Genomic DNA, 25,474 nt, shown 5'->3' on the forward strand with positions numbered 1-25,474 from the left:
TGGATAAGGCACTGGGCCTGGATGAGATGCATCCAAGAATATTGAAGGAAGTGAGAGTGGAAATTGCAGAGGCATTGCCAATAATCTATTAATGTTCCCTGGATTCTGGGGGAGGTGCCGGAGGACTGGGGAATTGCAAACATTACACCTTTGTTCAGAAAAGGTTGTAAAGGTCTGCCCTGCAATTACAGACCAGTTAGCTTAACTTCGGTGGTGGGGAAACTTCTAGAAACAATTATTCGGGATAGAATTAATAGTAACATGGAAAAATGTAGACTGATTTGGAAGAGTCAGCATGGATTTGTTAAAGGAAAATCATGTCTAACTAACTTGCTGGAGTTTTTTGAAGAGGTAACAGAGATGGTTGATGAGGGCAAGGCCTTTGATGTGGCGTATATGTACTTCCAAAACACATTCGATACAGTGCCACACGACAGACTTGTGAGAAAAGTTATAGGTCAAGGAATAAAAGGAACAGTAGCAACGTGGATACAAAACTGGCAGAAGGAAAGGAAATAGAGAGCAATGGTTAATAGGTATTTTTCAGGCTGGAAGAAGGCTTGTAGTGGAGTTCCCCAGGGGTCAGTATTGGGACCCTTGCTTTTCCTGATATATATAAATGATCTAGATCTTGGTGTGCAGGGGACAATTTCAAAGTTTGTGGACAACACAAAACTTGGGAGAATTGTAAATTGTGAGGAGGGCAGTGTAGAACTTCAACAGGACATTGACACATTGGTGGAGTGGGCAGATAGGTGGCAGATGAAGTTCACTGCAGGTAAGTGTGAGGTAATACACTTTGCCACAAAGGAAATAGAGAGAAAGTAGAAAATAAAGGGTACTATTCTAAAATGTATGCAGGAGCAGAGAGACCTGGGTGTATATGTGCATAAATCATTAAAGGTGGCAGGACAGGTAGAGAGAGCTGTTTCTAAAGCATACAGTATTCTAGACTTCATTAATAGGAGCATCGAGTGCAAGAGCAGGAAGGTAATAATGAACTTGTATTGATCACTGGTTAGTCCTCAGCTGGAGTATTGTGTACAGTTCTGGGTGCCACACTATAGGAAGGATGTGAACGCATTGAAGAGAGTGCAGAAGACATTTACAAGAATGGTTCCAGGGATGAGATACTTCAGTTATGAGGAAAGATTGGAGAAGTTGGGACTGCTTTCCTTGGAGAGGAGAAGGAGAAGAGGAGACTTGGTAGAAGTTTTGAAAATCACGAGAGGTCTGGACAGAGTAGATAGGGAGAAACTGTTCCCGCCCGTAAATGGTTCGAGAACCAGAGGGCATAGTTTTAAAGCGCTTTGTAAAAGAAGCAAATGCAAGGTGAGAAAAAACTTTTTCACACAGCGAGTAGTTAGGGTTTGGAATGCACTGCCTGGAAGTGTGGTGGAGGCAAGTTCAACTGAGATATTCAAAAGGGCATTGGATTATTATTTAAATAGAAACAATGTGCAAGGTTTTGGGGAAAAGGTGGGAGACTGGCACTAAGTTGAAATGCCCAGAGAGCCAGTGCAGACATGAAAGGCCGAATGGCCTCCTTCTACACCGTAAGATTTGTGTGATTCTGTGAACATTTGGCACTGTGCCACATCAGGAAATATGAGGACAAATAATAGAATCTTTGTCAAATAGGTGGTTTTAAGCAGCATGTTAAGGATGGAGAGACAGGGAGAGGTTTAGGGGGAGAATTCCAGAGCTTAGGGTCAGCCGCCAATGGTGGAGCAATTAAAATCTAGGAAACAGTACTGGGGGAGTGCTACACCGTCAATGGTGCCATTTTTCAGATGGGATGTTAAACAGGGTTCCCGTCTGCTGTCTCAGATGGACAGAAAAGATCCCATGGGGCTGCATCTTCCAATCGGTGAGTGGGGGTGGGGCCCGCTCGTCAACGCGTAAAATGACGCGGGGTGACGTCAGGCATGCATCCCAACATCACCCCACATCATTTAGATTTTCAGTTCGGCAGGCGTACAGTTGAGTCAGCTGCGCACCTGCCGAACTGTCAACAGCCACTTAAGGCCTTTAAAAAAGTAATTAAAACAATGAATGGACCTGCCCATCCAACCTTAAGGTGGGCGGGCAGGCGAGGAGGCTAAGCGGCCTCCCAAAAAAACATGAAACCTCATCCATGGGCGGGATGAGGCTTCATGAGGGATTTAAAATGTGTATGAAATATTTAAATTTTAAAAAATGACATGCCCCAGCTCATGTGACAGTGTCACATGAGGGGACATGTCAAGAAAATTTTTTCGTACCCTTTAAAAAAAATTTTAAACTTCCAGCGATCTCCCTGAGGCAGCACTTTGCCTCAGGGAGATCTATGCACTCTTCCGCGCGCATGCGTGAAAGAGAGCACTCCCGGCTCAGGGAATCCCCCCTCCCCCCTCCCACTGCCAGCACAGGGAGCGCTCAGTGCTTCCGAGCGGATGTCACACTCAACTAAGGCCCGCCCACGTAAAATGGCGGCGCATCCCCGACTGAGGGCGCAAATCGGCAACCCGCCCACCTGCGCCCGCACCCGCACATCCCCACCGACGGGGGGAAAATCCTGCCCGTGGTTCAATTTTGAAGAAGAGCTAGGGAGTCTGCCCCAGTGTCTTGGTTAACATTTATTCCCCCAAACAATATTATTGCAGATATTGCATAAAATAAAAATTCATTGTTAGGGGGTAAGATATTGGCATGGATAGAAGATTGGCTAGCTAACAGGAAACAGGGTAGCCATAAATGGGTCATTTCTGGTTGACAAGGTGTAACGAGTGGTGTGCCACAGGGATCAGTGCTGGGGCCTCAACTTTTTACAACTTATATAAATGACTTGGATGAAGGGACCGAAGTTATGGTTGCTAAAGTTGCTGATGATACAAAGATAGGTAGGAAAGTAAGTTGTTAAGAGGACATAAGGAGGCTACAAGGGCCATAGATAGGTTAAGAGAATGGGCAAAGATCTGGCAAATGAAGCATAATGTGGGAAAATGTGAAATTGTCCATTTTAGCAGGAAGAATAAAAAAGAAGCATATTATCTAAATTGTGAGGGATTGCAGAGCTCTGAGATGCAGAGGGATTTGGACGACCGAGTGCGTAAATCACAAAAGGCTAGTATGCAGGTACAGCAAATAATTAGGAAAGGTAATACAACATTATTGTTTATTTAAAGGGGAATTGAATACAAAAGTAGGGAGGTTATGCTTCAGTTATATGGGGCATTGGTGAGACCACTTCTGGAGTACTGTGTACAATATTGTTCTCCTTATTTAAGGAAGGATATAAATGTATTAGAAGCATTAAAGAGAAAGTTTACTAAATTAATTCCAGGAATGAGCGGGTTGTCTTATGAGGAAAGGTTGGACAGATGAGACTTGTTTCCGTTGTAGTTTGGAAGTGTAAGAGGTGACTTGATTGAAACATATAAGATCCTGGAAGGACTTGACAGGGTGGATGTGGACCTGTCCCTTTATGGGGTATTTGGAACATTCCTTGTTCCACTCCTACTCCGGCCCCCTCCCACAACTCTTTCTCCGGTACGTCGATGATTACTTCGATGCTGCTTCATGCTCTCGTCGGGACCTGGAAAAATTTATTAATTTTGCTTCCAATCTCCACCCCTCCATCATTTCCACATGGTCCATCTCTGACACTTCCCTTCCCTTCCTTGACCTCTCTGTCTCAATTTCTGGCGATAGACTGTCCAGCAATATCCATTACAAGCCTACCAGCTCCCACAGCTACCTCGACTACAGCTCCTCACACCCCATTTCCTGTAAGGACTCCATCCCATTCTTTCAGTTCCTTCGCCTACGTCGCATCTGTTCTGATGACGCTACCTTCAAAAGCAGTTCCTCTGACATGTCCTCCTTCTTCCTTAACTGAGGTTTTCCACCCACGGTCGTTGACACGGCCCTCAACTGTGTCTGGCCCATCTCCCGCGCATCCGCCCTCACGCCTTCTCCTCCCTCCCAGAAACATGATAGGGTCCCCTTTGTCCTCACTTATCACCCCACCAGCCTCCGCATTCAAAGGATTATCCTCCGCCATTTCCGCCAACTCCAGCATGATGCCACCACCAAACACATCTTCCCTTCACCCCCCCTGGCGGCATTCCGTAGGGATTGTTCCCTCCGGGACACCCTGGTCCACTCCTCCATCACCCCCTACTCCTCAACCCCCACCTATGGAACCTCCCCATGCCCACGCAGAAGATGCAATACCTGCCCCTTCACTTCATCTCTCCTCACCGTCCAAGGGCCCAAACATTCCTTTCAAGTGAAGCAGCATTTCACTTGCATTTCCCCTAACTTAGTCTACTGCATTCATTGCTCCCAATGCGGTCTCCTCTACATTGGAGAGACCAAACGTAAACTGGGCGACCGCTTTGCAGAACACCTGCGGTCTGTCCGCAAGAAAGACCCAAACCTCCCTGTCGCTTGCCATTTTAACACTCCACCCTGCTCTCTTGCCCACATGTCTGTCCTTGGCTTGCTGCATTGTTCCAGTGAAGCCCAACGCAAACTGGAGGAACAGCATCTCATCTTCCGACTAGGCACTTTACAGCCTTCCGGACTGAATATTGAATTCAACAACTTTAGATCTTGAAGTCCCTCCCCCATCCCCACCCCCTTTCCATTTCTTCCCCCTCCCTTTTGATTTTTCCAATAATTTATATAGATTTTTCTTTTCCCACCTATTTCCATTATTTTTAAATCTATACCTGTAATGCCCTGTCAGTCTTTCCACCCCACCCTCACTAGAGCTGTACCTTGAGTGTCCTGCCATCCATTCTTAATTAGCACATTCTCTTAGATAATATCACCACCTTTAACACGTCTTTGTTCCTTTGTCTGTGACATCTTTTGATTATCTGCTCCTATCACTGCTTGCTTGTCCCTACTACCACCCCCTCCCCCCCGACCCCCAACTTCTCTCCCCCCACCCACCCCCACCTTAAACCAGCTTATATTTCACCCCTCTCCTAACTTTACTCAGTTCTGCTGAAGGGTCATGAGGACTCGAAATGTCAACTCTTTTCTTCTCCGCCGATGCTGCCAGACCTGCTGAGTTTTTCCAGGTAATTCTGTTTTTGTTTTGGATGTGGAAAGGATGTTTCCTCTTGTGGGAGAATCTGGAACTAGTGGTCAGTGTTTAAGAATTAAGGGTTGCCCATTTAAGACAGAGATGAGGAGAAATATTTTCTCTCAGGAGGTAGTGAGTCTTTGTAACCCCCTTTCTCAAAAGGCAGTGAAAGCAGAGCCTTTGAATATTTTCAAAGCAGGAATAGATGGATTCTTGAGAAAAAAGGGGGTGAAAGGTTATCAGGAGTAAGCAGGAGGTTACAGTCAGATCAGCCATGATATCATTGAATAGCGGAGCAGGCTCAAAATGCCAAGTGACCTACTCGTGCTCCTAACCTGTATGTTCATAATGTCACTAGAAACAGATTATCAATTATCCTTTTGTTTTTAGTGGAGACTTGCTGTGCACAAATTGGCTACAGTAGTTCCTACATTACAATAGTGACTGCACTTCAAAAGTACTTCATTGTTTATAAATTGCTTCACTGAGGTCATGAAAAGTGCTTTATAAATCGAAGTTCTTTCTTTTCATATGGACATAAGACCACAAGACCATAAGACATAGGAGCAGAAATTAGGCCATTCAGCCCATCGAGTCGGCTCCGCCATTCAACCATGGCTGATAATTTTCTCAACCCCATTCTCCCGCCTTTTCCCCGTAACCTTTGATCTCCTTACCAATCAAGAACCTATCTATCTTGGTCTTAAATACACTCAATGACCTGACCTCCACAGCCTTTTGTGGCAATGAATTCCATAGATTCACCACTCTCTGGCTAAAGAAGTTTCTCATCATCTCTGTTCTAAAAGGTCTTCCCTTTACTCTGATGCTGTGCCCTCGGGTCCTAGTTTCTCCTACTAATGGAAACATCTTCCCCACGTCCACTCTATCCAGGCCTTTCGGTGTTCTGTAAGTTTCAATCAGATCCCCCCTCATCCTTCTAAACTCCATCGAGTATAGACCCAGAGTCCTCAAACGTTCCTCATATGTTAAGCCTTTCATTCCTGGGATCATTCTCGTGAACCTCCTCTGGACCCTCTCCAGGGCCAGCGCATCCTTCCTGAGATACGGGGCCCAAAATTGCTCAGAATATTCTAAATGTGGTCTGACCAGAGCCTTATAAAGCCTCAGCAGCACATCCCTGCTTTTATATTCTAGTCCTCTCGAAATAAATGCCAACATTGCATTTGCCTTCCAAACTATCGACTCAACCTGCAAGTTAACCTTAAGAGAATCCTGAACTAGGACTCCCAAGTCCCTTTGCACTCCAGATTTCTGAATTCTCTCCCCATTTAGAAAACAGTCTATGCCTCTATTCTTCCTACCAAAGTGCATGACCTCACACTTCCCCATGTTGTATTCCATCTGCCACTTCTTTGCCCATTCTCCTAACCTGTCTAAATCCTTCTGCAGACTCCATGGCTCCTCAATACTACCTGTCCATCCACCTATCTTTGTATCATCTGCAAACTTAGCCAGGATGCCCTCAGTTCCTTCATCTAGATCATTGATGTATAAAGTGAAAAGTTGTGGTCCCAACACTGACCCCTGCGGAATTCCACTAGTCACCTGCCGCCATCCTGAGAAGGACCCCCTTATCCCCACTCTGTGCCTCATGCCAGACAGCCAATCTTCTATCCATGCTTGTATCTTGCCTCTAACACCATGGGCTCTTATCTTACTGAGCAGCCTCCTGTGTGGCACCTTGTCAAAGGCCTTCTGGAAGTCCAAGTAGATAACATCCATTGGCTCTTCTTTGTCTAACCTACTCGTTACCTCCTCAAAGAATTCTAACAGATTTGTCAGGCATGACCTCCCCTTGATGAAAACATGTTGACTTTGCCCTATTTTACCATGCACTTCCAAGTATTCTGAAATCTCATCCTTAATAATGGACTCTAAAATCTTACCAACAACCGAGGTCAGGCTAATCAGCCTGTAATTTCCCCTTGTTTGCCTCACTCCCTTCTTAACCAGGGGGTTACATTAGCGATTTTCCAGTCCTCTGGGACCCTCCCTGACTCCAGTGATTCCGGAAAGATCACCGCTAAGGCCTCCACTATCTCTTCAGCTATCACCTTCAGAACTCTGGGGTGTAATCCATTTGGTCCAGGTGATTTATCCACCTTCAGACCTTTCAGTTTTCCTAGCACCTTCTCCTTGGTAATGGCCACCATACTCACCTCTTCCCCCCAACTCTCTTGAACTTTGGGGATGACTCGTGTCTTCCACCGTGAAGACTGACGCAAAGTACCTATTCAGTTCCTCCGCCATTTCTTTGTTCCCCACTACTACTTCTCCAGCGTCATTTTCCAGCGGCCCAATGTCCACTTTTGCCTCTCTCTTACCCTTTATATATCTAAAAAACTCGCAATCTTCTTTTATATTACTGGCTAGTTTACCCTCATATTTAATCTTCTCCTTCCTTATTTCTTTTTTGGTTGTCCTCTGTTGGTCTTTGTAGGCTTCCCAATCCCCTGGTTTCCCACTGCTCTTCGCCGCATTGTATGCTTTCTCTTTAGCTTTTATGCTGTCCCTGACTTCCCTTGTCAGCCATGGTTGCCTCGTCCTCCCTTTAGTATGCTTCTTCTTCCTTGGGATGAATTTTTGCTGTGTCTTCCAAATTACTCCCAGAAACTCCTGCCATTGCTGTTCCACTGTCTTTCCTGCTAGGCTCATCTCCCAGTCAATTCTGGCCAGCTCCTCCCTCATGCCTCTGTAGTTGCCTTTATTCAACTGTAATATCGTTACATCTGATTCCAGCTTTTTCCTCTCAAATTGCAGGGTAAATTCTATCATATTATGGTCACTTCCTCCTAAGGGTTCCTTCACCTTAAGCTCCCTTATCAAATCTGCCTCATTACACAACACTAAATCTAGAAATGCCTGTTCCCTAGTGGGCTCCACCACAAGCTGCTCCAAAAAGCCATCTCGTAGACATTCCACAAATTCCTTTTCTTGGGATCCACTACCAACCTGATTTTCCCAGTCTACCTGCATATTGAAATCCCCCATGATCACTGTAACCTTGCCTTTCTTACATGCCTTTTCTATCTCCTGGTGTATCTTGTGCCCCACATCCTGACTACTGTTCGGAGGCCTGTACATAACTCCCATTATGGTTTTTTTACCTTTGCGGTTCCTCAATTCTACCCATACAGATTCTACATCATCTGACCCTACGTCATTTCTTGCTATCGATTTAATTTCATTTCTTACTAACAAAGCAACCCCACCCTCTCTGCCAACATGCCTATCTTTTCGATAGGATGTATATCCTTGGATATTTAGCTCCCAGTCCTGATCCCCTTGCAGCCATGTCTCCGTGATGCCCACCACATCATACCTGCCAATTTCAATCTGCGCCACAAGCTCATTTACCTTATTTCGTATACTGCATGCATTCAGATACAACACCTTCAGTCCTGTATTTCCCGTCCCCCTTCTCATTGTTGTCCCTTTATCTGATGTGCTTGAAGTTAGATTCCTAGCACTTTCCAAACACTCTGTCCTATTTTGTGTTCTGGAGACTTTAATAGCCTCTCCTGGGCTCTCCTTTCTTTTCAATTTTTTCATAATTTTCCATGAAGTTGAATCCACCCCCCACCACATGCTAACCTGCTGCTTTGTTTCCCATTAGTCATACTTCTTGGAGTTTTACCCTTCCCTTCCCCCCCACTTTCTAGTTTAAAGTCCTGTTGACCACCGTTATTTACCCTTTTCGCGAGAACATTGGTCCCAGATCGGTTCAGGTGGAGACCGTCCAAACGGTATAGATCCCTCCTTTTCCAATACTGATGCCAGTGCCCCACGAAATGGAACCCCTCTTTCCCACACCACTCCTTTAGCCATGTGTTTACTTCCCTTATTCTCGCATCCCTATGCTAATTTGCACGTGGCTCGGATAGTAATCCGGAGATTATAACACTTGAGGACCTGTTCTTTAATTTAGTTCCTAGTTCCTGATAATCCCCAAACAGGTCCTCTTTCCTAGTCTTACCTATGTTATTTGTCCCGACGTGGACCAGAACCACTGGATCCTCCCCCTCCCTCCCCAATATCCTTTCAAGCCGGTCAGAGATGTCCCTCACCCTGGCATCGGGCAGGCAACATACCATGCGGGACTCTCAATCCTGCTTACAAAGGATGCAATCAATTCCCCTAATTATAGAATTCCCTACAACTACCACTTGTCTTTTTGCTCCCCCCTCTTGAAGGGCCTCCTGTGCCACGGTGCCGTGGTCAGCTGGCTCATCCTCCCTACAGCCCTGTTCCTCACACAGGGAGCAAATACCTCATACCTGTTGGACAAGGTCAAGAGCTGAGGCTCCTCTGTTCCTGAACACAGGATCCCTCTACCTGCCTCACTTGCAGTCACACCCTGCTGATCCTGACATCTAATCAATAATCTAAAATAATTAACATAAAATACTGTCACAAATGTACTGTGAGTGAAACATGCCCTGGGTCCATGGAGTTTCTGTATTAGCTTGGTGAATGCATCTTTGGAGTGATCTGTTCATTAATATGAGATATGACCACAAGTCCATCAGGCAGTGGTCAGCACGTAACGTCCTAGAGGCCCTGAGGGAAAAGGAGAGGGTGGACCCTGTGGGATGGTTCCCCGAGCAGACTGTCAAAGTCATTTGGCAGAATGCCTCATCGCCAGAACTTTCCAACAAGCACCAAGACGTAGCTTGGCTGGTGGTGAGAAAGGCCCTCCCCGTCAGATCCTTCCTACACGCCAGGAGTCTCACCCCCTCTGCACGTTGCCCTCGAGGTGGCTGTGGTGGGGAAGATACCGTTGTTCACCTCCTTGTGGATTGTGCCTTTGCAAAGAAAGTCTGGAGAGAGATGCAGTGGTTGCTGTCGAGGTTCATCCCGAGCAGTTCTGTGACACAGGACTCTGTGCTCTACGGGCTGTTCCCAGGGACACACACCGAGACAAACATCGACTGCAGCTGGAGGATCATCAACTCGGTGAAAGAGGCGCTTTGGTCTGCCCGAAACTTGTTGGTCTTCCAGCACAAAGAGTTGTCCCCGACCGATTGTTGCGGACTGGCACAATCCAAAGTCCAGGACTACGTGCTGAGGGACGCACTAAAGCTTGGGGCAGCTGCCGCAAAGGCGCAATGGGGAAGGGTCGCTGTCTAAGACCTTTCTACCACAGCGCACCGAGAGACTGGGAACTGTTTAGAGCCCCTCGGGCTGTACAGATCAAAATGAAAGGCTGTAAATGATTGTAATATTGTTTGTACTGATGCACCTGGTGATACATTTTGTAAAAGTTTAACCTGGATTGTACCCTTGTAATGTTGTTTTTGAAATGGTTTTGAATGTGATTGAAGATTTTTTATGAATAAAGTATGAGATGTATTATATTGATTTGATTGTGATGTTAAGGTAGCATTGTGGTTACACCGAGTAATGTGACTGTGTGTGGTAACCTTTCCAAACTCAAACGTGGTGTAAACAAGGAGAAGGCTCGTGCTCGAATCATGTGGTCAGAGAAATGAGAATCGCAGAAAGCTCATGCAGGGGATGGTGGGGGCTGAGCAGGGGAGGGAGCGAGGTGGTTGGATTGTGCGAGAGTTGAACACAACAGCTCAGCATCTCACTAGAGTGGGGAAGTCACACTCTGGGCCGGCTGATTTATTTAACTGTAAAGCTGAGATCTTGTTTCAACAGTAGTGCTTGAAGTTAGTTGATCGCAAGGGGAACATCTGCAATTACCTGAGTCAGTTTGTGCCTTTGCAAACTATGCACTGATGCTTGGATTTCATTGCTGAATTGTTGGGAAATCACCCCACCTTACATCAACAGTGTGAAATACAAAGACGGAAGATGCTGAGTCTGTGCCGTACAATCTACTCACTTTTCTGGAATGTATAATAGAACCTGCCTTTGTTTCTATCCCTGTACAGCAGCATTCAGCTCAATATCAAATTTTGCTTGATAATGCTCCTGTGAAACTCCTTGGCACATTCTGATATGTTCATGGTGGATGTGGCGTAGTGGTAATGTCACTGGACTGGTAACCCAGCGAGGTTAATGTTCTGGAGGTGTGGGTTCAATTCAAACCATGACAGCTGGAATTTGAATTCAGTTAGTAAATCTGGGGTTATAAAGCTAGTCTCAGTGATGGTGACCATGAAACTATCTTTGATTGTTGTAAAAAACCCGTCTGGTTTGGCCTACATGTGACTCCAGACACAAAGCAAAGTGGTTGACTCTTAACTGCCCTCTGGAAAAACCTAACAAAGGGTAATTATGGATGGGCAACAGATGCTGGTCTTGCCAGTGACACACACATCCCACGAAAGAAAAAAAGTGTTACATAAATGCCAGTTGTTGTACCGCAGTGCCATTTAAATGCATTGAATATTAGGTAATGTTTCTCAAAAGACTTGCTAATGAGAATATTCTGTTTGTTCAAATGCCTGTAACTAATGACAATGGCACTGAGAATCCGATATAAATAAGCACTTCTTTCAATGTCACAGTCAAAGTTGTCACCTCTGACCCAAAGAAACATCAGGACTTCTCCGAGGAAATGCACGGTCGAATAACTGGCCTGGCTTTTGCCATCTGCTACCCTATACTTGCAGCCATTGGTGTCCCTGGTAAGTCCCTGAGCTGGTTGTTATTTGTGCAATTTAATGTTTAATTGTTCACTGTTTCTGCTGCTTGCTGTCTATTCATTATAATATCATTTTATATATACACACATATATGTATGTAGCCCTATTGAAAGGTTGTCAACCTAAAATATTAGGTCTGTTTCTCTCTTCACAGATACTGAATGTTTTCTGTTTTTTATCTGCGATTCCCAGTGTCCGTAGTATTTTATTTTTTATATATATCTCGCCTTGCCTGGTATTTCCTACCTGTTCAATGAGTCATGGCTCAAAACCTTCCAGCTTTTTTTAATTTGTTCCAGTTATTTCATGCATGGCATTTACAGCACAGAAACAAACCAGTCAGTAGAACTGCTCTCTGCTGATGATTATGCTCCACATGAGCCGCCTCTGATCTTACTTCGTCTAATGCTAACAGCATATTTTTCCATTTTTCTACCACATGTGCTTATCTAACTGCCCATTAAATGCTCCTGTGTTGTTCCTCCTTGCGTTAAAGGGCGCCACATTCTATCTGCGCTCTGGGCAAATAAATTTCTCTGGAGTTCCTTGTTGGATTAAGTAGTGACTGTTGTATTTATGGCCCCTAATTTTGGACTTCCTCATGAGTGGAAACATCTTTTCTATGTTTGCCTGATTGACTCCCTTCATAATTTTAGAGACCACTATCAGGTAATCCTTTAGTTTCTTCTCTTGAGAAAGAGCTCCCTCCTATTCATTCTTTCCTGAAAGTTATAACCGCTCGGTCCTGGTATCATCTTTGTAAGTCTTTTTGCACCTTCTCCAGTGCCTCAACATCTCTTTTGTATTATGGGGGCCAGAGAGTGTGGTCTCACCAAGGTTTGATATAAGTTTCATATAACTTGGCTGCTTTAAAATGTAATTGGCATAGTTTACAGATCAACTAAAAGTGGTGGGGGAGGGGGGCATGGGGGTGAGGGGGAGGAGGAAGAAATATGTAAACAAATGAGTAAAAAAATAAAGACGTGGAATAATAATCATGGGTGATTTCAAATTCTGTCAAATTAATTGGCCAGGATGGTACATAAAGAGGATGAGGGAATGGAGTTTCTATAATGTGTATAGGACTCCAATCTAAACGAATGTGTAAGAAGGGCAACAAGGAAGGATCTGCTACAAAACCTGATAATGGGAAATGAACCAGAGCAGGTATGAGAAATAAAATTAGCAGAATGTTTAGGCAATAGTGACCAAAACATAATACAGTTTAGAATAATACCTGAGAAGGAACAAAGTATGACAAAGACCAGGGTAATATGTTGGAGAAGCTTATTTTGAGGGGCTGATATTAGAGGGTGAGGAAATAAACCTGAGAACAATATCAGCAAACAATGATGTTACACAGCCATGGGAAACATCAAAACTGGTGTTCAACAGAGTCGGCAAAAATATATTCTGCTAAAAACCAAGGATGAAAGTAAAATACTTCTGTGAATGTAAAAAGTAAGCAGACACCAAGGCTGAATAAAGACATAAGGGGATAATTGTAAGTAAAGAAAGAGACAGATTCTAAGTACATGGACAGCAGGGAAGAGCATGACAAGGGAGAATACAAAGAGAATGTGTGATACATTTAACAATTCTGACATTCATGCAGAAATTGAGATTGCTGAGATTAAGAAAGAAAGACTTGCATTTCTATAGCACCCTTCACATCCCAAAACACTTAATAGCCAATGAAGCACTTACAAAGTGTAGTCACTGTTGTAATGTAGGAAACATGGCAGTTACTGAGCACACAGCAAGATCCCACAAACAGCAATGGGATAATGGGCATGTCCCTTGTTTTAGATGTTGGTTGAGAGATAAATATTGACCGGACACCAGGGGAAACTCCCCTGCTCTTCTTTGAAGGGTGTCATGAGATTCTGTGCCTCCAACAGTACAACACTAACTCTGTACTGCACTGGAACATCAGTCTGAATTATATGCAAAAGATTTCTGGAGTGGGACTTGAAACCACAGCCTTTTTGTACAGAGGTGAAGATGCTCCCTTTAGAAACACAGGAAATTTATGGCACAGAAGGAAGTCTTTTAGCCCATGGTGGCTGTGTCTGATGATTGGACAGAATATAAAGAATGGCAGAGAATGACTAAAAGGTTAATCAGGAGAAAGAAATTAGAGTATGAGAGGAAGCTAGCTAGAAATTTAAAAACAGATAGCAAGAGTTTCTACAAAGAAGGTCTGGAGAGAGATGCAATGATTTTTGTCAAGGTTCATCCCGAGCAGTGCTGTGACACAGAACTCTGTGCTCTATGGGCTGTCCTCAGGGACACACACAAGGACAAACATTAACTGTAGCTGGAGGATCATCAACTCAGTGAAAGACGCTTTTTGGTCTGCCCGAAACCTGTTGGTCTTCCAGCGCAAAGAGTTGTCCCCAACCGAGTGTTGCAGACTGGCACACTGCAAGGTCCAGGACTACGTGCTGAGGGATGCACTAAAGTTTGGGGCAGCCGCCGCAAAGGCACAATGGGGAAAGGTCGCTGTCTAAGACCTTTCAGCCATAGTGCACTGAGGGGCTGGGAATTGTATAGACCCCTCGGGCTGTAGGACTCACACTGAATGAATGCAGTGAATACGACATGAATCACAATTGTACTGAAGTACCTCAGAGTGCAACATGATCTATGTAGATAACTTGAATGCTATTACACTGTCTGACTGTCTGTAATGACCATGTTGAAACGTCTGTAATGTTCATTGATTGTATTGAAACACCTCATGATCTATATGGAAAACTTGAATCTGATTGCACTTTTTGTGATGGCCATTTTGAAATGTTTTGTAATTTTTTTTATATGTTTTATGAATAATGTATATTTTTCAAAAAAAAATTAAAAAGGAAAAAAGTAAGTAAAGTGAGTGCTAGTCCTCTATAGAGTGTCAGCAGGGAGCTAATGGTAGATAATAAGGAAATGGTGGAAGAAATGAATAAATATTTTGCTTCTGTGATCACTAAAAACATTCTAATAACTGCTGCAAATAGGGAGGTGAATGGGAGAAAGGAACTTGGTGAAATTGAAATCACTAGGGAAATGGTACTGTGCAAATTGATGGAGCTGCGGGCTGGCAAGTCTCCGGGTCCTGATGGACTAGGGGTGAATCCAGAACTAGGGGGCACTGTTTTAAAATGAAGGGTTGCCCCTTTAGGACAGAGATGAGGATAATTTTTTTCTCTCAGAGGGTTGTGTGACTTTGGAACTCTGCCTCAGAAGGTGGTGGAGGTGGGGGTCATTGAATATTTTTAAGGCGGAGGTAAGGGAATCAAAGGTTATCTGAGTTAGATGGGAATGTGGAAATCGGAGCACAAGAAGTTCAGCCTGACCTTATTTAATGGCGGAGCAGGCTCGAGGGGCCGAATGGTCTACTCCTGTTCCTATTCCTTATGTTCTTATGTGTCAGCTGAAAAAAGAACTATTCCCACTTTCTATCACATGGTCTGTAGCCTCTTAGGTTATGCACTTTACCTGCATATCAAAGTATTTTTTAAATGCAACAAGAGTTCCTGCATCTGACAGTCTTTCTGATAGTGAGTTCCAGATCCTCTGGGTGAAAGCATTTCTGCTCAACTTCCCTCTAATCCTTCTGCCAATTACCATCAATCTATGCCCCCTGATTATTGACCTCTCTGCTAAAGGAAATAGGTCCTTCCTATCCACTCCATCTAGGGCCCTTGTAATTTTAAACACTTCAAAGAAATCTCCCATCCCCCCCTTTCCCCCCAGCCTCCTTTATTCTATAGAAAGCAACCCCAGATGATCCAATCTTTTCCCAAAGCTAAAGTTCTCCATTCCTGGTAACATCTTCATAAATCTCCTCTGCCCCCTTCTAGCTTGATATACCCTTCCTGTAATATGGTGACCAGAGCTATGTAACTAACTGTGACCTAACTAGTGTTTTATACAGTTCTAACATAAATCCCCTGGTGTTCTATGCCCTGATTAATACAGAGAAGTATCTTGTATGCCTTCTTAGCCACATTATCTGCTATCTACATAGGTCTGTTGACAGGTGCTCCAAGGTCTCTCTGTTCCACTAACACTTCTCAGTATCCCATACATTGTGAGTTCCCTTGCCTTGTTTCCCCCTCCCCACCATCCCACCACCACCACTGGCAAATGCATTACCTTATACTTCCCCTATTGAGTTAAATTTTGAACTTTTCTACCCACCTGAGCCTCCACAGCCTCACAGCCCTCGATTTCTCTGTGACCTCCTTCAGCTTGACTGAGATCTCTGCACTCCTCCCCCAATCCTGACCTCTTGTGCACGCCTGATATTAATTGTGCCTCCTTTGGTGCCTGTGTCTTTAGCTACCTGGGTGCTAAGCTCTAGAATTCCCTCCCTAACCCTTTCTGTTTCTTTCTTCTCCCTTAGGGCATTGTTTAAAACTTACTTCACCTGCCCCAATATCTCCTTCTGGGCTCGGTGTCAAATTTTGTATGATAACATCTCATGAAGAGGATTGGGACATTTTACTACATTAAAGGTGCTATATAATTGCAAGTTGTTGCTGGTTGTGTTATATTTGGCTCAAAAATTATTAATACTCATATTGGTTTACCTAAAATGGGAAGAGTTCTATTCATTAACAGTGACCATCTAAATATGCATGAATAAACATTACCTATCAGAAAAGTGTCTCCAACATGGTTGTTTGCTAGTTCCACAATTAAGCATTGAACAGTGTCATATAATATAATCATTTATTTATTTCTTCCCATTCAAAAATATTCCTCAATCTATTTAAGAATGGTAGTCTGGTGCCAGTTTTTTTTTTAGCACAGCAGCAACTAGGTTATCAGCAAAAGCAAATATTTTAATAAGAGTATCCCTTCAGTAACCTGGTTTAAGACAACTAAAATTGATGTAAAAAAAACTGAACCATTTAATAGTTTAACTGATGCACACTAGTCAGTTTATTTATAAATAATACTTTTTGGCATGATAAAACATTCCTACACATGCCTATGACTCTAAAAGAATGAACACAATTTGAACAGCCTTCCGAACCAGTGCAATCAGCAAAATCTCAATTTCCACTGGGGCCTTGGCCAGTTTTATGGGCCTGACCCTTTGAATTGAATCTTGAACCTGCATAAAAGATCATGGAAAACTCAAGTCTAAATGATTTTAAGGTAGAACTCACTGGCAATTAAAATTCCCTGATCTTTTTGTGTGGGCTAGGTTGATTCCGTCTGCATTGTTCTGATATTGCTAGCACAAACAAGTGGAAACTCTACCTCATGTATAGAATGACATACATATACAGTAACCTAGTAATTTCTTACCCCAAAAAGCATTGTCACAGATTTAGAAAATTACATTGTTTTACAGAATAGAATTAGACCATTGGCCCAACTACTCAGTGACGGTGTTTATGTTCTACACGAGGCACAGAGATCAATTTCCAGCCAGTGAGAAAGCTGTAAATCTCTCAAAGACTCCTGTCAAACTAATTGAGTGATCTGTTTGATGAATTCTCCTTTTTTCTACAGTTAATGTGGCAGCGATAGTGATCCTGTCCCAGGGAAAGTGCGGTCTCTCCAAATGCATTTCTTGCTACCTGGTGGCCATGGCAGTGTCAGATCTACTGGTCACCATCATGGGTGTGATACTGAATCGGATCAATGGGCTTTTCTTCCCATTCAGTTTCCTGTACATTACTCCACTTTGTAGACTCAGATCCACCTTGCTGTTTGCCGCCAGAGACAGTTCAGTCTGGTTAACAGTGGCTTTCACCTTTGATCGTTATGTAGCCATTTGTTGTCAGAAGCTGAAAAAAAAATACTGCACCACAAAATGTGCTACTGCTGTTATACTAACTGTCTGTGTGCTGTTCTGTTTAAAAAACATCCCCTGGTACTTTGCATATACACCCAGCTACATAGTGGATGGTGTACCATGGTACTGTAACTTAATACCAAACTATTACACTTCAAGGGTATGGAAGGCTTTTGACTTAATCGATACAATGCTAAGCTCATTTGTTGCATTTGGCATGATTTTGCTCCTCAATGCCTTGACTGGAAGATACATTTTAGTAGCCAATAGAATTCGCTGGAGACTCCGAGGTCGTGGCAGTAAAGAGTCTCACGATGACCCAGAATGGGAGAACCGAAGAAAATCCATCATCTTACTCTTTGCTATAAGTGGGAGTTTCATCTTGTTATGGATGACGTATCTTATAGTTTTCCTATATGTGCAGATTGCAAACCATTATTCTATCTCAGGTCCCAATGACCCTTTGTATATTGCCCAAGAAGTAGCTTTCTTGCTTCAGCTCCTGAGCTGCTGCACCAACACGTGCATTTACACTGTGACCCAGAGGAAGTTCAGAGAAGAGTTGAAGAATGGGGCGAAATATTCACTGAAATTAATTGTCAAATTGTTTACATTGTGAAAGCGATTTAAGTCTTCATCACACTACAACTGTAATCCAGAAGTGAGATAGTATAATACTAAAGGTATGGGCTTTATAGCAGTGCAAAGAACAATACAAAACCCACAGATTGGGAGAAATAAAAAGACAGCAAAGGGATTGGAAGACAAGAAATAGGAGCAGGAGTAGGCCATACTGCCCTCTAGCCAAAGTATACTAAGGTAGAAGTAGAGCTGGAAGAAAGGGAAAATGAGAGAAAAAATCTTGCCAGAGATATCAAGGACAACACTAAGGTCTATACAAATATATTAAGAGAACGAGGATGTCTAAAGGTATTGAGGGCTTTTTAAAGACAGGCACATGTAATATTGTAATTGAAAATCAGAAAAAGCCAAACTTACTGAATACTTACTTTGTATTGGTCTTCAATGCAACGAGTAAAGATTAAGTACCAGAGATGCACAGAAAACTAAAAATAAACAGGATGAATAAATTGATGCAATTTAAGTAAAGAAGATGGTAATTGAAAAGGGAATGCGACTAAAGTCAGATAAATCTCCAGGACCCAATGGTTTCCACACCAAAGTGTTAAAAGAAGGAGGTGAGTAAATTGTAGATGCTTTATTCATGATTGTCCAAGACTCTCTCGATTCAGAAATTGCCCCCTTTGATTGAAAATTGCCAAGGTCACTCCACTATTAAAGAAAAGTAGCAGACATAAACTACATAATTATATGTGTAGAGAAGTCACTGGAACGTGTTATTAGGGGTAGAGTGGCTGAGCACTTATACAAATATCACTGAGAGTGTGAGCATGGAATTGTAAAGGGTGTATATCTAACAAACAAGTTGAATTTTTTGAGCAGGTAGCTAACGTGTTAAAGAAGTGTCTATAAATATTATTTACATGAACTTCCAGGAGGTATTGAACAAGATTCCACACAAGAGACTGTTAACAATAATAAGAGTGGCTGGAGTTAGAGGTAACTTATCAGCATGATCAGGGAATTGGTCAGGGGATAGAAGATAGAGAATAGGAATAGTTGGGCGTGTGGTCAGATTGGCAGCTTGTGACTACTGGTGTCCTCCCGTAATAAGTACTAGAGCCTCAGCTTTCCATATAGTTACAAATGATTTAGACAAAGGAATATTGAGTCACAGAGCCAAATTTTCTGATGACACTAAGTTAGGCGCTACAATAAATAATGTAGATGGGAGCAGAGAGTTGTAAAGAGACATTACAGAGCGAATGGCCAAAACAGTGGCAGGTGGAGTTTAACATGGGAACGTGAGAGGTCAACCTCTTTAGACTTATGGAAGATAGATAAGAGTATTTTATAAATGGTAATAGGCTAGGAACTGTGAATGAGCAAAGAGAATGAGAGAGTTCATGCACATAAATCACTAAAAACTGGTAAAATAATTTAAAAAGATAATGGAATGTTGTCTTTAGCTCGGGGGACTGAAATGAATCACAGAATCACCGTGTGCAGAAGAGGCCCTTCGGCCCATCGAGTCTGAACTGATACGTGAGAAACACCTGACCTACTTACCTATTCCCATTTACCAGCACTTGGCCCATTGCCTTGAATGCTATGACGTGCCAAGTGCTCATCCAGGTACTTTTTAAAGGATGTGAGGCAACCCGCCCCCACCACCCTCCCAGCATTCCAGACCGTCATCACCCTCTGGGTAAAAAGGTTTTTCCTCACATCCCCCCTAAACCTCCTGCCCCTCACCTTGAACTTATGTCCCCTTGTGACTGACCATTCAACTAAGGCGAACAGCTGCTCCCTGTCCACCCTGTCCATGACCCTCATAATCTTGTACACCGCGATCAGGTCACCCCTCAGTCTTCTCTGCTCCAACAAAAACAACCCAAGTCTATCCAACCTCTCTTCATAACTTAAATGTTTCGTCCCAGGCAACATCCTGGTGAATCTCCTCTCCATCGCCTCCAGTACAATCACATCCTTCCTATAATGTGGCGACCAGAACTTCACACAGTACTCCAGCTGTGGCCTCACCAAGGTTCTATACAACTCCAACATGACCTCCCTACTTTTGTAATCTATGCCTCGATTGATAAAGGCAAGTGTCCCATATGCTTTTTACACCACCCCACTAACATGCCCCTCCACCTTCAGAGATCTATGGACACACATGCCATGGTCCCTTTGTTCCTCAGAACTTCCTAGTATCATACAGTTCATTGAATACTTCCTTGTCAAATTACTCCTTCCAAAGTGTATCACCTCACACTTTTCAGGGTTAAATTCCATCTACCACTTATCTACCCATTTGACCATCCTGTCTATATCTCCCTGTAGCCCAAGACACTCAACCTCACGGTTAACCTCCCGGCCAATCTTTGAGTCATCTGCAAACTTACTAATCCTACACCCCACATAGTCATCTATGTCGTTTATATAAATGACAAATAATAGGGGATCCAGCACAGATCCCTGTGGTATGCCACTGGACACTAGCTTCCAGTCACTAAAGCATCCTTCTGTCATCACCCTCTGTCTCCTACAACTAAGCCAATTTTGAATCCATCTTAACAAATTACCCTGTATCCCATGTACATTTGCCTTCTTTATATGTCTCCCATGTGGGACCTTGTCAAAGGCTTTGCTGAAATCCATATAAACTACATCAACTCCACCACCCTCATCTACACACCTGGTCACCTCAAAAAATTCAATCAAATTTGTTAGGCATGAGCTCCCTCTAACAAAGCCATGTTGACTATTCCTGATCAAACCTTGTCTCTTCAAGTGGAGATAGATTCTCTCCTTCAGAATTTTCTCCAATAGTTTCCCTACCACTGACGTGAGACTCACTGGCCTGTAGTTCTCTGGCTTATCTCTACAACCCTTCTTAAATAGCGGAACCACATTAGCTGTTCTCCAGTCCTCTGGCACCTCCCCCGTGGCCAGAGAGGAATTAGGAATTTGGGTCAGAGCCCCTGCGATTTCCTCCCTTGCTTCCCTCAGCAGTCTGGGCACAAATCATCCGGACCCGGAGATTTGTCCACTTTTAAGCCTGCCAACACCTCCAATACCTTGTCACTCCCTATATCAATTTGCTCAAGAACCTCGCAGTCTCTCTCCTCGAGATCGATACCTTCATCCTCATTCTCTTGGGTGAAGACAGATGTGAAGTATTCATTCAACACTTTAGCGATGTCCTCTGGCTCCACACATAGATTGCCCCCTTGGTCCCTTATGGGCCCCATTCTTTCCCTGGTTACCCTCTTCCCATTGATATACTTCTAGAATATCTTGGGATTTTCCCTACTTTTACCAGCCACTGCTTTCTCATATCCCCTCTGTGCTCTCCTAATTGCTTTCTTAAGCTCCACCCTGCACTTTCTGTACTCCATTAACGCCTCCGCTGATTTCACAGAATCACAGAATCACACAGTGCCGAAGAAGCCCTTCGGCACATCGAGTCTGCACCGACACATAAGAAACACCTGACCTACCTACCTAACCCCATTTACCAGCACTTGGCTCATTACCTTGAATGTTATGACATGCCAAGTGCTCATCCAGTTACTTTTTAAAGGATGTGAGGAGGCCCGCACCACCACCCTGCCAGGCAGTGTATTCCAGACCGTCACCACCCTCTGGGTGAAACAATGTTTCCTCACATCCCCCCTAAACCTCCTGCCCCTCACCTTGAACTTATGTCCCCTTGTGACTGACCCTTCAACTAAGGGGAACAGATGCTCCCAGTCCATGCCCCTCATAATCTTGTACACCGCGATCAGGTCACCCCTCAGTCTTCTCTGCTCCAACAAAAACAACCCAAGTCTATCCAACCTCTCTTCATAACTTAAATGTTTCGTCCCAGGCAACATCCTGATGAATCTCCTCTGCACCCCCTCCAGTGCAATCACATCCTTCGTATAATGTGGCGACCAGAACTGCACACAATACTCCAGCTGTGGCCTCACCAAGGTTCTATACAACTCCAACATGACCTCCCTACTTTTGTAATCTATGCCTCGATTGATAAAGGCAAGTGGCCCGTATGCCTTTTTCACCACCCCACTAACATGCCCCTCCGCCTTCAGAGATTATGGACACACACGCCAAGGTCCTTTTGTTCCTCAGAGCTTCCTAGTATCATGCCGTTCATTGAATACTTCCTTATCAAATTACTCCTTCCAAAGTGTATCACCTCACACTTTTCAGGGTTAAATTCCATCTGCCACTTATCTGCCCATTTGATCATCCCATCTATATCCTCCTGTAGCCCAAAACACTCAACCTCACTGTTAACCACCCGGCCAATCTTTGAGTCATCTGCAAACTTACTAATCCTACACCCCACATAGTCACCTATGTTGTTTATATAAATGACAAATAATAGGGGACTGAGCACAAATCCCTGTGGTATGCCACTGGACACTGGCTTCCAGTCACTAATGCGTCCTTCTGTCATCACCCTCTGTCTCCTACAACTAAGCCAATTTTGAATCCATCTTAACAAATTACCCTGTATCCCATGTACATTTGCCTTCTTTATATGTCTCCCATGTGGGACCTTGTCAAAGGCTTTGCTGAATCCATATAAACTACATCAACTCCACTATCCTCATCTACACACCTCCTCAAAAAATTCAATCAAATTTGTTAGGCATGACCTCCCTCTGACAAAGCCATGTTGACTATCCCTGATCAAACCTTGCCTCTCCAAGTGGAGATAGACTCTATCCTTCAGAATTTTCTCCAATAGTTTCCCTACCAGTGATGTGGGACTCACTGGCCTGTAGTTCCCTGGCTTACAAAGAACAAAAGAACAAAGAAAAGTACAGCACAGGAACAGGCCCTTCGGCCCTCCAAGCCTGCGCTGATCATATTGCATGTCAACTAAAACATTTTGCACTTCCGGGGTCCGTTTCCCGCTATTCCCATCCTATTAATGTCTTTGTCCAGCTGCCTCTTAAACACCACTATTGTACCTGCTTCCACCACCTCCTCTGGCAGTGAATTCCAGACACTCACTACCCTCTACGTAAAAAACTTGCCCCACACATCACCTTTATAGTTTTCTCCTCTCACCTTAAATCTATGTCCCCTAGTAATTGACTCTTCCACCCTGGGAAAAAGCTTCTGACTATCTACTCTGTCCATGCCACTCATAATTTTGTAAACTTCTATCAAGTCGCCCCTCAATCTCCGTAGCTCTAGTGAGAACAATCCGAGTTTCTCCAACCTCTCTTATCTCTACAACCCTTCTTAAATAGTGGAACCACATTAGCTGTTCTCCAGTCCTCTGGCATATCCCCCGAGGCCAGAGAGGAATTAGAAATTTGGGTCAGAGCCCGTGCGATATCCTCCCTTGCCTCCCTCAGCAGTCTGGGACACAAATCACCCGGACCTGGAGATTTGTCCACTTTTAAGCCTGCCAACACCTCCAATACCTTGTCACTCCCTGTATCAATTTGCTCAAGAGCCTCGCAGTCTCTCCCCCCGAGATCGATACCTTCATCCTCATTCTCTTGGGTGAAGACGGATGTGAAGTATTCATTCAACACTAGCGAAGTCCTCTGGCTCCACTCATAGATTGCCCCCTTGGTCCCTTATGGGCCCTACTCTTTCTCTGGTTATCCTCTTCCCATTGATATACTTATAGAATATCTTGGGATTTTCCCTACTTTTACCAGCCAGATTTGCTTCCCTTGTACCTGCTAACAGCCTCTCTTTTCCTTCTCATCGTAACCTGAATTTCTCTGGTCATCCATGGTTCTCTGGGCTTGTTACTCCTTCCTATCACCCTAGAGGGAACATGTTGAGCCTGTACCCTCCCCATTTCCTTTTTGAATGCCCCCCACTGCTCCTCTGTAGGTTTCCCCACAAGTAGCTGTTCCCTAGGAGTCGAAGTTTTGTTCCAGGTTTTCAATCTTTGGCTGTATCCCATCAGGGTAATGTGATCAGTTCTGGGCACCAGTTCTCAGGAATCCTAAAAAATGCCACCATATCACCTCTCCACCTTCTCTTTTCCAGTGACAACATGCTTGCTTTACATAATCCAGTCCTTCCATCCCCATCATTATTCTGGTTCCTCTCCTCTGTGACCTATCATAGCTGCAACATCCTTTTTGTACCATACTAACCAGAGCTGCACAAAGTATTAAAAAGATGATCACACCAATCATTTATGAAGTGGTAGGATTACCTCACGATTTCTACTCAGTATTGATTTTTTAACACGTCCCAACATCTAATTTAATTTATTCACTGCCACAGAACATTGTCGCAATAACTTCAATTTATTATCAATCAGAATCTCCTTTCTCCATGCTTTCATTCCATTTTAGTCATTATGCCTTCTTGGATTTTCTAAGACCCTGATAATATTCCTGCAATAGTACTGAAGACTTATGCTCCAGAACTTGCCACGCCCCTAGCCAAACTGTTCCAGTGCAGCTACAACACTGACATCTACCGGGCAACGTGGAAGATTGCCCAGTTATGTCCTGTGCACAAAAAGCAGGACAAATCCAACCACTCAATTACCACCCCATCAGTCTAGTCTCCATCATCAGTAAAGTGATTGAAAGGGTCATCAACAGAATTATCAAGTGGCACTTGCTTAGCAATAACCTGCTCACTGACACTCAGTTTGGGTTGTGCCAGGGTCACTCAGCTCCTGACCTCATTACAGCCTTGGTTCAACTATGGACAAAAGAGCTGAAGTCCCGAGGTGAGGTGAGAGTGACTGCCCTTGACATCAAGGCAGCATTTGATTGAGGGTGGCATCAAGGAGCCCTATCAAAACTGGATTCAATGAGAAGCAGAGGGAAATCTCTTTGTTGGTTGGAGTCATACCTAGCACAAAGGAAAATTACTGTGGCTGTTGGAGGTCAATCAGCTCAGCTCCAGGACATCACTGCAGGAGTTCCTCAGGGTAGTGTCCTCAGTCCAACCATCTTCAGCTGCTTCATCAATGACCTTCCTTCCATCAAAAGGTCAGAAGTGGGAATGTTCGCTGATGATTGCACAATGTTCAGCACCATTCTCGGCTCCTCAGTTACTGAGGCAGTCCATATCCAAATGCAGCAACACCTGGACCACAAGAAACATTTGCGCCTCACAAGTGCCAGGCAATAACCATTTCCAACAAGAGAGTATCTAACCATCAGCCCTTGACATTCAATGGCATGACCATCACTGAATCCCCGACTATCAACATCTTGGGGGTTACCATTGGCCAGAAACTGAACTGAACTAACCATATAAATACTGTGGCTCAAGAGCAGGTCAAAGGCTGGGAATCTTGTGGCGAGTAACTTGCCTCCTGACTCCCCAAAGCCTGTCCACCATCTACAAGGC

General features: G+C 43.9%; 2 protein-coding genes across 2 annotated transcripts in view; both read left to right on the top strand.

The window, feature by feature from the left end:
• The first annotated feature begins 2,848 nt into the window (after positions 1-2,848).
• LOC144683191 (putative G-protein coupled receptor 139) lies at positions 2,849-18,146 on the top strand. Its single transcript, XM_078546151.1, has 3 exons — positions 2,849-2,882; positions 11,584-11,703; positions 17,242-18,146. Exons 1-3 carry the CDS (start codon positions 2,849-2,851, stop codon positions 18,144-18,146), a joined length of 1,059 nt encoding a protein of 352 aa, XP_078402277.1.
• Positions 18,147-18,641: 495 nt separating this feature from the next.
• Positions 18,642-25,474, top strand: part of LOC144683192 (dedicator of cytokinesis protein 11-like) — a 285,806-nt gene continuing 278,973 nt past the window's right edge. Inside the window, exon 1 of the mRNA XM_078546152.1 lies at positions 18,642-18,726. Within this exon, the coding sequence (XP_078402278.1) occupies positions 18,642-18,726 (85 nt within the window). The remainder of the gene's footprint in view (positions 18,727-25,474) is intronic.

Source organism: Cetorhinus maximus, chromosome 8 (genome assembly GCF_964194155.1).
Source record: "Cetorhinus maximus chromosome 8, sCetMax3.hap1.1, whole genome shotgun sequence".
Taxonomy (NCBI): domain Eukaryota; kingdom Metazoa; phylum Chordata; class Chondrichthyes; order Lamniformes; family Cetorhinidae; genus Cetorhinus; species Cetorhinus maximus.